This window comes from Pseudopipra pipra, chromosome 19 (genome assembly GCF_036250125.1).
Source record: "Pseudopipra pipra isolate bDixPip1 chromosome 19, bDixPip1.hap1, whole genome shotgun sequence".
In the NCBI taxonomy this organism is placed as follows: Eukaryota; Metazoa; Chordata; class Aves; order Passeriformes; family Pipridae; genus Pseudopipra; species Pseudopipra pipra.
Genome location: NC_087567.1, coordinates 7,298,305 through 7,311,186, shown reverse-complemented (window position 1 = coordinate 7,311,186; position 12,882 = coordinate 7,298,305). Strand labels below are relative to the sequence as shown.

At 40.8% G+C, this 12,882-nt stretch overlaps 1 protein-coding gene across 1 annotated transcript in view; it reads left to right on the top strand.

Moving 5' to 3' along the window:
* Positions 1–12,882, top strand: part of CA10 (carbonic anhydrase 10) — a 186,957-nt gene that overhangs the window by 32,360 nt on the left and 141,715 nt on the right. The window contains exon 3 of the mRNA XM_064676013.1: positions 4,417–4,491. Within this exon, the coding sequence (XP_064532083.1) occupies positions 4,417–4,491 (75 nt within the window). The remainder of the gene's footprint in view (positions 1–4,416; positions 4,492–12,882) is intronic.

Below are 12,882 nucleotides of genomic sequence, written 5' to 3'. Positions count from 1 at the left end.
GAAAGTAAATAAGTAGTTGTAGAATGGCTTGTTTATATCTTGCAAATAAGCATTTTTACTGAGGGGTGTTCTGTATTAGCTACAGCATTTTATGTCATTCTGACAAGGTGAAGATTCCTTAGCACTGCAAACTGTGTGCAGGTATTGCAGCATCTGCATCGTGGTACCAGGGATCTGAGAAAATGTTATCTGGTCATTGTAAAATAGTTTTACTGACCAAGCAATAGCATCTCTTTTAAACATAATGCTATACACATTTTAACCTCTAAGCTAGACACAGTTAACTGCTGGCTTTGTGGGATACTGGCATCTCTGCTGTTTGCATTCACTGTGCATTTGTTGATCCTGTTTCCCTACACGTGGAAGCCACTAGGAAACAAGAATGCACAACAACTTGCAGAATGTAGCCTGTAATTTTATGCTCTGCAGTGAGACATACCTCCAATAATCTGACAGGATGAAAGCAACACGTGTCATATCAGCCCCAAATAAATATCCTGTCTCCTCTACAGCAGCTGCACTGAAAGAGATCTGACATAATGGTGTTATATCAGCAGAGCTACTAATCTCAGATACCAGTGATTCCAATGCCAGGGGAGAGAACACTGCACAAATGGAGGTCATTCAGTATCCTCCAGCACTTTGGACAAACGTGGCATTTTGGACTGTCCCTGCTAATGGCAGAACACAGTGCTGATGCTAAAAATTGCTGTTGCAAAGCTCCCTGTGCAGGTAATCTGCAGTGTCTGCTCAGATGGGCCTGTTTATCTTGGTACCTTGCAGAAGCAAAAGCCATGGTCTAGGTTTTAGTGGTGAAAGCAGAAGTCTCTGAGGTATCACAAACAAAACCTTTCTTTTAGACATTTAACCCTCTTCAGGGAATACAATATTGCTTTCTAGACCTTTCATCTCCTCGTGCCAACAAGGAGCTGCCCAGGAGGAGCTGCAGTGCTGTGGCAGGACCACAGGAGTGTCAGAGGCCACACGAAAAGCCCACCTGCCTCTTTCTGTGCTCCTCGAGTGGCAGAATTGCAATAAGAGGTACAATAGTATAACTGAAATCAGGAAGATCTTGGGAGATTTTTGCTATTTTCAGTGTCATGAGGTGGCACATATGAAGAATCTTTGTCCTTGGCAACAATTCCTGAGCCATAAGGTTGAACCTGTTTACTCAGGCACAGAGCCATTCTGTCAGATGGGCATTGGTACCCCAATTGTAGAGACCCTGTGTTGTGTGTGCATCAGGTGTAAGTGTCCCAGATAGGATTCCCAGCAAGGATTGTCCATATGGCTGTTCATTCTAATTTTATATTCCCTTGTTCCATTACTAATCCAGGTATGGGTCTGATTATGTTTCAAAAATAGGGAACAGCTTTCTTTCTCCTTTCCTAAGTCCTCTTGCCCTCTTTTGTAACAGAGATCAGAGTAATGGTTTAGGAGAAGTTTTGGGAAGACAGACTTTCCTCCTTGGCCTTACCAGACCTCATCCTTCTGCATTCAGAGAAATGAGAGCTTTCTAAATCTTTTCCCTTTCTAAGTAAAGTCCCTGTAGGCTCCATCAGAGTAAATCTCTGGCACCAAGCTGGATTTCACATGCACAGCAGAGTGGAAATCTGTGTTCAGTCACTCCCTGCACTACTTTATAGGATGTTTTGCCTGAACTGGTATAAAACATTGAGGTTTCAGGGTTCAAGAAAGAGCAGGGCACTGGGGATTGTCTCCCTGGCTGCTCCCACACAACCACCACCTGCTTTGCCTCTTGATTTCTTCAGTGGCCTGTTTTCTGTAAATCAGCAGTACTGCCAGCACTGCTTCTGCTCTACTTTAGACATGGCTGGGGTACAACATCTTACTTTGCTTATTGTACTTCTTGTGTTTCATTTTCACATGAATTGAAGAGATAAGGATCTGATATCTGTGGAATGTGCAGAGTGATGCCAGGTCATGCTCTTGTCTGATAGCTGAAGCAACTGCACAGACATCCAATTACTTAGTACAAAGCTTTGATAATCTAATTTTCTTGCTCATCTCATGGAGTCTGTTCCATACTAATGCAGCAGATTTTAAAAAATTGTCCAAAAAGTCTTATTTTTCCTGCTATTCCTTTTGGAATTAGCTTTACTAAGTATTGGGGTAACACACTGAAGCAGAGCTGCAGAGCCAGAGTCTTTTGATTTTGGTTTAATTTAAACTTTGAATAATGGATTATACTTTTCTTCTGGACTTGGAATGTATCATTTAGATTAGCCACAGAGAGGGAAAAAGCAATGTATTTTTCAACTGTATATGCCTCAATGAATGCTGACAGTAAGCTATTGCATTTGAAAATACCCGTCCTACTCTAAGTCTTAACTTGCTTTTATCTATATATATACTTTTTTCACCCACTTTTAAAATGCATCTGCCTCTGGTAGGCTGAACCAGCTTTAGCTGCACTTTAATGCCATGTAACTTCCTGGGATGTTTTAAGTAGAAGAATTATGGCTGTGCTTTGATGGACTCACTTATTAGTATCCTCTCCCATTGCTGGAGCATCCCAAAATCTTTGAGGACTTCTGTTGCACAGGATAGAGGCATAAAAGTAAGTGCTGAGATCAAAAAAATTGCAGTTCAGACTGGATATGAATAATGTTCTGCTCAGATATTTTGATTGTGGTCTGGGATTTGCCATTTTCCAAATGTTTATGGAGTGTAGTCCAGCACAACAAAGCCATGCACAGTTTGAGTTCTCCAGGCAATATTATAAAAACTAAAATAAGGAAGCAAACATCATCTGCAAACCATAAAGAGTACACAGAGGAACAGTCCCTTCAGTTTAACATGGCACCACTCAGTTCATGGAACAAGCATCAAGGGCAAATCTGCATCCACACATATCCCATTCCACTGGTGTGTTTGGATTTTGGTAAAGCAGTGTTGGTCTTTCTGTCAGGATGTTTAATTAACTTCAGCTTGACTTTTGTTTCTGCAGTTTACAGTCATTTAAATCATAAACACTGTTTTGTAACTGATAGAACAGTATGTAATGGTCCTCGTCTTGTATCCTTTTTAGCCTGAATTTCACATCCTCGTTATAATTTTTAATGACAACAACAATTTTTATTATTTTGCTGGAACTTTTCCCAGGGTAATTGTGTCTTTTGTAAATAATATGTGATTTAGAAATGAAACTGCAGCAGAAAGCTGCTAAATCCAGCATCTTCGGTGGCTGCATTTTTATGTTAAGAAATTCTTGGGCCTACTGCAAGAGGCTGAAAGTGTCTTAAAAAGAAGATCAACCCAGAATTTAATTTAATGGTGCACAAGGTAACTGAGCTTTCTGTATCTCAGTGAGAGTTGCTCTAAATAGGAACATATCAAGCAAAATATGAGTGAAGGCAGAACATATTTGCATATCAGCCCTGCTCTTATGGAGATAACTGCACATTTATCTTGCTGTGTGTCTGTGTGCCCTTTGAAAATATTTCCAGCTAATGGAGATTTTACATTTTGACCACAGAATTTGCTCCGGTTCCAATTCCCTTCAAGACAAAGAGAAGTAATGACTTTATTAGACCAATCAAGACCTTTCTGCTCTTGGCTTTTCAGGAATTTAGAGAAGTCCTTCAGGCAACTGTCTCATCAGGGGCAAACCTTATCCAGAGCTTGGCCTTTTTATTGCTACAGCCTTCAGAGCATCGATCAGAGCAGCCTTTTCTTGTGCTGCTGCCCTGTGCTGTCAAACACAAGTGTAGAAGAGCTGCCTGTCCCACACATGGACCAGCAGCAGGGTGGCCATGGGGGGGGATCAGTAACAGGGGCTCCACTGCAGACAGGAAAGATGGAAAAAACATATTCCTGCCTCAGCATGGCAGCACGAGCCAGGATTTGGGAAGCTGTGCCTTTCTGGTCTGGCTGTGCCTTTCTGATCTGGCTTTGGAACTCAAAGCAGAAGCAGTTACAGACACAGCTGTTGTTGCCTGTGGTTCACTCTGCCACTTCTTCCCCCTCAAAGTGAGACATTATTGGAGAACTTGGGAGAGGAAAGGGAGAAACTGCTTTTCAATCCACACCTTGGACTCAGGTATTGACTACTGAGCCCACCCCTTTTTCTCTGCATTTTTATCCCATGTTGAAATTCTAGGTGGCATAGAAACCATCAATAGTGCTATAAATCCTCATTTTCTACTTGAATTGTTAAGTTTAGTGATCAATTCTTCAAAAGCAGAGTGTGATTTACTGCATGAGAAACAGGGACAAGGTTCTCTAGGATACAGATGCTTTGCATGATTCCGTAAATTGAATAAAAATCACTTAGGAACTTGAGGAATGACTCTTCCTTAGAAGATGGTACCCTGACTAGAGTTTCCAAAGTTTGGCTAATTAAGTCCTATGTTTTGCCTTAATTTTATGGTTTCTTTGATTATTTCTTTCTAGCTCAACAAAATTCACCAAAAATCCATGAAGGCTGGTGGGCTTACAAGGAGGTGGTCCAAGGAAGCTTTGTTCCAGGTAAGTGTAATTTAAAAACTTTAGTCTTTATCGAATTTTTTTTTTCACCAGAATTAATATATTTGGATTTGGGGAAGGTTTTTTTGGTTTGGTTTGTTTTATTCATTGCAAAGATTTGAAGTTCACAAGGACTCAACACCACATTATAGTGAAGAATAGACTAGTTTCTGTCAATACATCATCCAAAGACTGTGGCTGTTTTCCAGGAAAGGAATCAGCTTGATGACATTCCTGGTTTCTCTCAGTAAAACTCAAGTGATGCTACTTGGTGAATAGGAAAGGGTTGACTGAAAAGCAGTACTGTTAACTGGATTAACTTATCTGATTCAGCACTTCTAGATAATCACATTTCTGCAAATTTAGGAGTACATGAGGACAGGAACCCAATTGAAAATGAGCCCAGCATGCAAGTTTCACTGCTTTTTGTTTTGGAAACAAGAAACAGTGAGTGAAGAAAAATCATAACTTGGCTTCAGTGAGATTTAGTAAATGATAAATAACAAAGAGGCAGCTAAAAGGATTCTGTTCAGTATGTTTTCAGTGCAATAGAGGTGAATATGCATTAATTTATGTATATTAGCTGTCTCTTGGATTGTAAAGTAGTGCTCCAAGTTCTGTCATGAATGCACCATAAAAATTGCCACATGATCTTGGCTATTGTGTAAGCTATTCCTAAAGACCTGTAGATTTGATCTATTATCAGCTATTTTCACTGTTGTGAGAACTCTAAGAATCTGACAATCAAAATGCTGAATGTCCTGGTAGGAACATTAGTACAAATCCCACAAGTTTCTGGCACTGAAATGCCTGTGAAAAGCACGTATGAAAATCAACATCTACAGGCCTGGAGCTTAATTACATATTGGTGTAGCATAAAGTAGCTTTTCAGATTTCCTTGAGATTGGTTTGGGCTGTCAGCGACACTCCAGTGTGTTGTTGTGCATGTTTAGTTCCTAATGCTGGCAGCAGGGGAAGAAACCTGGAGAATACAATCACCTGCTTTCAAGATACTTCAGCCTTCCCAATTTGCATGACTCAGGCAGATGCCCAGGAGAAAATGAATGAGAAAAAAAATATTTGCTGAACAGACCTAAGCTTAAAGTTATTTTCAGGATGTAAGGAAATGTATGTGATCAGGTAATAGTAGTTGTGGTATTCTAGTCTTAATACTGTGAGAAATTTGGGCTTGGGAACACCCTTAGAAGATTAAGGAGGGAACAGTCATGACTCAAGCTTCCAAGAAAGAAAATCTTTTAGGCTGGTGTGGAGGGACATCTCCTTTCTGAGAACACCCCATGAGTGGAATATTGGACTAACCTGGCACACATCCTCAAGAACTGGTGCAGAAGGACAGTCAGAAACAGCACCCTGAAGAAGCCATGAAAGCAAGGGTAATTTGGGGACACCTTTCTTTCAGGCTGCTCCCTTTCTTTCAGACTCAGCTCTGCAGCCTGTAACCCTCAGCGGAAGAGAGACATCGCATGAGATTTTACAAAACAAACAACTCTCTTTTTTTTTTTTTTTTTTTCCCCAGCAGCACCTAGATTTTGGAGCCTTTGAAAACCATATTTAAAGCATTTCAAGGCTGCATTTATGGTTCTGCTCTCAGACTAACACATCACAAAGGAGATGTTAGTGCATATTAAGTTTACCCATCCTGGTAGCAGCCACATATCAGATCTCGCCTGAGATGCTAATTAGCACCTGAGAGGTGAGAGCTGCAGGCAGGCTCAGGAGCTACTGCTGAAGTTGCTGACTGATGTGCACTGAAGCAAACAGCTACAGCCATCTGCTAAGATGTTTTCTTTCCACAGCTGTTTGTCCTGACCCAGAGCTGGAAGTTAACACCCCCAAAGATATTAAAAGGGAGTGTTTGTCCAAGAGTCTGTCACTGAAGCTCAAAACTGCCATCTAAGCTGATATGATTGACGTGAATACAGCTCTTGAGCTGCTTGGGGGAGCCCCCACAAGCACAGAGATGATTAATTGGGGGCAATAGCGTTGTGAAACACAGCAGGAGGAGATGCTGGAGTTTGTCTATCACAGCTTCCGCTGGGTGAATACTTTTTGCCTTCTTCAAAGCAAAGTCAGTGTCTCCCTTTGAACTATCACTCCTTTCATGTATAGCTGTGTAAGAATGCATTCAGGAGAGTAGCACAATATGCCCAGGTTAGAATATGCCATTCATAAGTTTTTCTGCTTAATAATCTGTTTTGGATGCATTTAAGTCAAGTCCTAAAAAGTGCTCCAGATCCTGTGGAAATTTGTCATTGAGCAGTTCATGAAATCAAACCATATTTCACTACATTCCCAAAATTCCAGGCTCCCTATATTCTGGGATAGATTTTAGAAAAAAATTATTTTAAACCACTAATATTTGTCTGGACACGGGGTTTTTTCCTACTGTAAACACTTGCAATCACTGATGTGTATCTACAGGCAGGAGAGGATGCAGGCAGAGATGAGGTAGAAGACCCCTCACACCATCTTTCCCAACTTCCCTGCTTGTGCTGCTCAACAGAGGAGGCAGAAGTGGGAACTGGCAGGTTCTCTCACTACAGGAACTGGCTCAGGTCTGTCTTGGTGCCCAGCTTTGCAAGAGGTGCAGAGTCATCAAGTGCAGGAAGGAAGGTGCATCAAGGCTGGATCTGTGTGTGCTACTCAAGCATAAACCACCCTCCCATCTCTCACCTTCTCTCTAAGCAAAGAACTGCTCTTATGGTTTAAATCATGTAGGCAAACAAAGTAGAAAGTAAGTAGTGCTTTAAAATGTTAATCAAATGCAAATTAGGTTCCAAATTAAACTTCAGGGAGTGTTCAAGGATGAAGAAGAAATACTTTCCTTTATACATAGTGATTTGCATAATAATCAAATAATTTATATTATTACAAACTTTCACTACATAGACTTTTTTTGGTACGGAATATCAAAGTAGTTCATGATGGGTTAAAATACATTTAAATAATCTTTTTCTTATCTTTTGTTTGGCTGAGTAGTGCTGTGACTGTGACCATGTTGTGTCACTGAAGTAGTGCAAGCAATTGCAGGGTGGCCAAGACAATCACATTTCAAACTATTCTGTACCATTTCTGGTACTTCAAACAGATGTGCAGAACCTTTGATACTTTACTCTCATGTGTCTGATTGTATTGATTCTTTTCATACTGTTCCTGTTTTTTCATAGCATTATGAAAGTGGGCTTTGCTAGGCATAAAATATAAAGGTGGTTAAATCTAATTTGTGAGCATGGAATTCACTTGCCAAAACTCCATCCTGTTGCAGAAATTTTGGACTATGTGTGAGTAAGAGGGTGTAAGTGTTTCTTTCCCAGGGAAGATTACTCTCTCTTCAGGACCCTCCCTGAATTACTCCAAGACTAAAGTTACTTTACAAAGTGTTAGTGCTCAGCTGAGAGGAGGAAGTCCATCAAATAGCGAGTGAACATTGCTGAAGGGGCAGATGTTCTTCTCCTTCCTTATAATCAAGGTTGTAAAACATCTCTAATCCCAAATAAAAATCTACATCCACTATGATTCATTATTGGTTACAGATCACCACATCAAAGGCCACCTGTTCCCCTGAGATTCTGAGATGAGAAATCCCCTGTTCATGGTTCCTTTCACAACTCATTTTAGTATAAAAGGGGGAAAGACTGTTGGAGTTTGGTGATGCTGTTCCTGCCCTTTACAAGGATCACATGGATGGGATTATGCCCTAACACAGACCAGCTGGCAAAGCTACACTGACTGGAGGGAGACATGGGCAGTGATTGGGAAGCACAGAGAAATTCCCTCCAAGGAGGAGATGAATGAATTTGGTAATGATTTACAAGAAAAAGGAGGTCTGAAACAATTGCCAAACTTGATCATGAGCACCAAAACCTCCTTTTAAACTTCCTGCTATCACCATGTGCTCTTGTTACGCCCCACAGAGGCAGCTCAAGTGTCCCTGGTTTCTCCCGTGTGAGCTTCAAGATTTGTTTCTATTGCAGCTTTGAGATTTCCTTTTAAACTACACATTTCTTTATGTACTTGTCCAAAAATAACCTTTGACGGGCGGGTCACGGTAAGAACCATGAACTGTTTGTCCACGGCTTGAGACTGAGAGATGCAAAACTTCAAACCCACACCCTTCAGCTCTCAGTTTATGCCATCCTGCAGTCACAGAGGGCTCTGTTTCATACACTGAGACTGCCTGAATATTACAACACAAACCTGCTGATTGCTACTCCTGCACTGCTCGTTTTTCTACTAACTATAAAATTTTTTCTAGTCTTATTTTGGGACTTCAGGAGGCTGCAGCATCACTCACCATCTGGTGCATTCTGCTTGTCAGTGAAAACAGTGGTGCTGTCTGAGCTGCAGCAGTGTTTTAAACTGTCTGCACACACTCTTCAAAATCATACAGTCTGGTGCTGACTCTGAAGAATTAACCAGCCATATATAATTATTTATTGGAACAATAATAGCAGTTTTTCTTTTAGAAAGCAGTATATTGGAACAGCTCATTTCTTCAGGGTGATAGAGCATAGATTCTGGAAATCATTCACTTATTGATTTGAACTTAGATTAGTATATATATTTCAGCTCTGGTTGTCAGTTAAAGATAGCTTGAAGGAAATATATTTTGTAACAAATATTTTCTTGGTTTCTTACTTCCTTTGGTGATTCTGCAAAAATTGGTAGTTTTCATATCATGTAATTAGAAAGGAAACTAGATTTTTTGGTATGTTTTTACATGGAAGTTAAATATAATTCAACATGGACTTTCTCCCTGCCACAGCACCTGGTGGCTCTGTGATTTGGTTCCCACAGCCCCCTCACTGGCAAGGAGCTCAGGACTGAGGGTCACCCTTCACAGGTGCTTTTGTTACTGTCACAAAACTCAAAAACTTTCTGTTTCTGGGTCCTTTCATTCCTTTGAACACCCATCTGCACAATCCTTTTCACAAGTCTTTTCAATAGAGGAAGTTACTGTCTTAACCATTTCCCAAACAGATCTCTGAATACTGTTTTTCCCTCTAAGCTGCCTTGGCTCCTTCCATGAAAAAAACAAAATTTTAGAGGGCCAGCAGTGTGAACTAACTGCAGTAAAGCACTCTGAAAACGTAAAACTTTAAACCTTGACAAACTTGTGGTTGTACCACAGTTCTTTGCTAACATGGTCTCGGATCCCTTTTCTTTTAACAGCCCAATTATCTTTCTTAGATATAGTTTTTCCTCCTAGGTTATCATTAGTATCCACGGAAGAAAAGTTGCGTGTAACAGATATATCTCAGACTTTGCCTCATTATCCCAACGTGACCCAATGATTCAAGTTGTCTCCCTGCCTGTTTCCAGCCACACCAGGCACTGCAAAGGTCAAGCCTTCCCTTTATAACCAACACACTGAATGGCAGGTTGTTCCTTGCTGTGTTACCACCTGTCCAGGACCTGCAGGTTCCACCCCCTACGACACAAACAGTGTCCCTCTTCTGCTTCAGGAATGTGTTAATAAAGGAGATCTTCAAGGCAGGAATCTGCAGATCCTTCTCAATTATTATTCCTCACACTTTCCTGCTAGGTTAGACACCCGTTTTAGGGATAGCAGCATTCCAGGTACTTCTTGATGAAGTTGAAAACCCTCCTTCCCACTGTCCTGAAGTGGATGCTGCTCACATCACTAAGTATGGGTTATAAGCACATACACTAAGTATGGGTTATAAGCACAAATAACAATTAAGTACCAGTAATTTTTGAAACAGTTGTAGCAGGTGGCACTACCTCAACCTGCATGGAAGGAAGTTTAAGAGATTTAATACCATTTGGGCATTTATGTCCTCAAACAGGGGAACAGGGTGCAGTATCCAAAAATATCTGTCTCACATACTGTGGAGTCTCCAATCATTACAGAATCTTGAAGACCTGTAGTTACTGTTGGTAAAGTAACTGCTCTTTCTGCAAATTTAATGCAGTTTATTTTTTTAATGTTATCCAAGTCCACTTTAAGTCTATTAAAAGTGAAAAGCCTGCAAGCAAGGGCTGGAGCTTTGGCTATTAATTATGTTTTAGCAGAAGTCTTTGTGTGTGTGTGTGCACATGTTTTTGTACAGGACAGTAGCTCACTACTTCCTACATTAAAAACCCCTTCCTACATGGATTTTCATGGTACAGTGTAAAATAAGTTAGTGTCCTGTGGAGAAAGAAGTCACTGAGAATAGTAAGGAATAGTATTTTTCTGTGGTAATGAGGTTCTTCCCCACTGGTGTGTAATTGGACTTAATCAGAGAAGGGTTACAATGCTTCAGCCTATGCTTGCTTAAGTACTTCTCCCATAAATCAGTGTGGGATGAGACAGAACTGGAAGGGATTGCACTACAGCATGGAAATAGGGATGATGAGTGGTGCTAAGATGTTGCCTCACTGCTCCTCCTGTCATTATCCCACTTAAAAAAATTACTCTTGTAAAATGCTTTGATGAAGAGAATTATATTTTAAGAGTACTACAATTACAATTTGCAATTGTCAGGTGGGAATCCACCTCCCATTTCACTGAGACTGTTCACATCAGGATATCAGTGACTTCAGGAAGATTATTCCTGTGATAGACTCAGCACCAGTGAGGACCTTATATAAATACATTTGCAGTTGTTAATTCATACATCTCATTAGTACAATTTAGTGTAGAATTGCCACTTCCTACAGGGAAGAGTATGGTCACCACAGCTACACCCTCATCTGTGTTTAAAATAATCTCCTGTGAACTAAGACCACACCACTGTTCTGTGCACAGTACACAGAGTAACTCTGCTTGTTGTTTCTTGTCACTGAAAGCTTTACTGTTCCTTACAAAAAACTTCCCTGTCAAACCCTGTCCCCTGCCTAATAAAGAGGTCAAAAAGAAAAGGAAATGAGACTCTTACCTAAAGGTAAATACATCCTGTGGTGTGCAAGTACTCATAGGCTGCTGTGACTTAACTTGTACATAAGGAATCAGAGGACTGTTTGATCATACTATTTATTCAGTAACCTGCTAACCTGACTTTATTTCATCTGTGGATGTGTAGGATTACTTAAACTCCTCAATTAGGGGACTGACAGAGACTTGATAGTCTGAAACCACTCATTTGTACTCAGTGAAAATTTCCTCTTATAACACCTCTCTAAAAAGGTCAGTTGTGAATTCACTGACCCATGAATCCACTGAACATACCTGGGAGCAAAATCCATGCTCATCATTTACCACCTCTGCCTACGAGCACCTGGAATTATTATTTGGAGAAGTTTTACTGCTGTTACTTACAGGGATTAAAATACAGCTATCATATAACATCACCCCCACCACGGTATTTCTGGGCACATGCTATTTGTGGTCACTGAAAGATTTACAAGCTCTAACAAAGGAACTCACAATAAAATACAGTCACCTGCTTAATGCATTTCCGGGTACCTGCTGCCCCTGCCAAGCTGTAAATCACATTATGGGGAATGACTCTGCCCAAAAAAGGAACCTTCCTGAATGTTATTGATTGGGTGTTTTTTTTCTACTACTGAAATTATAACTTAAAATCGTCACCTTTTCGCTTTCTGAATAGAGAGTGGTTTTATATTAGGCCGCTTTTTCATTTTATATTTATAAAATGTACAAAAAAATGCATTAGTGTTTCCAGACCGAGAAGTCACCAACTTTATAGGCAGGACATAAACCCTGAAAATAACAGCATAACATCATAATGGGAAAGCTGACAGGTCGTTAACTACAGCAGAGCAAATGGCACTGCTGTAATTCACATGTGCATGTAGACAAGAGCACAGCCTGCAGCCTTCCAGAGCCTGGGCAGAAGGGAAAACACTGGAGGATGGAGCACAAAATCACCAGGTCACACTGGAAGTTGTTCACTTGACACATAGCTGATAGATGAACCCCAACACAGAGGCTGTTCTTTAGGACCTTTTCCTCCTAATTTATTTTTCCTGTGTGTTTAATATCTCTGAGCTTCAGTTATGGGGGTTTGGGTGAAGATTGAAGGTCTTTACACAGAGAGGTCATTTTACAAATATTAAATGAGGTGTAGGTATAGAAAGATGCATAAGGTGAGTTCAAGGCAGCAGTGTGGAGGCTGGGAGAGAATTAAGCAAGCAGTTCAGATATTTGTGTCATCAGGCTGGTCTGCCCAGTGCCACTTGATTAGAAATGAAACAAGATGTTCCTGCAAACCTTTTGGAGAAACCCCTGTCTTTTGGCTGACTGAAATGCAGGGGTGCAGCTGCCCCAGCAGAGGAGCAGCAGCGGGCACAGGGTGGGCACTGTGGGCTTGGCACCTCCTCCACGAGCATCACCACATCTTCCACGGCAGGGGCTCGCATTAACAGAGCTGAGCAACGTCCCGTGGGTATCTGCAGTGGCATTTT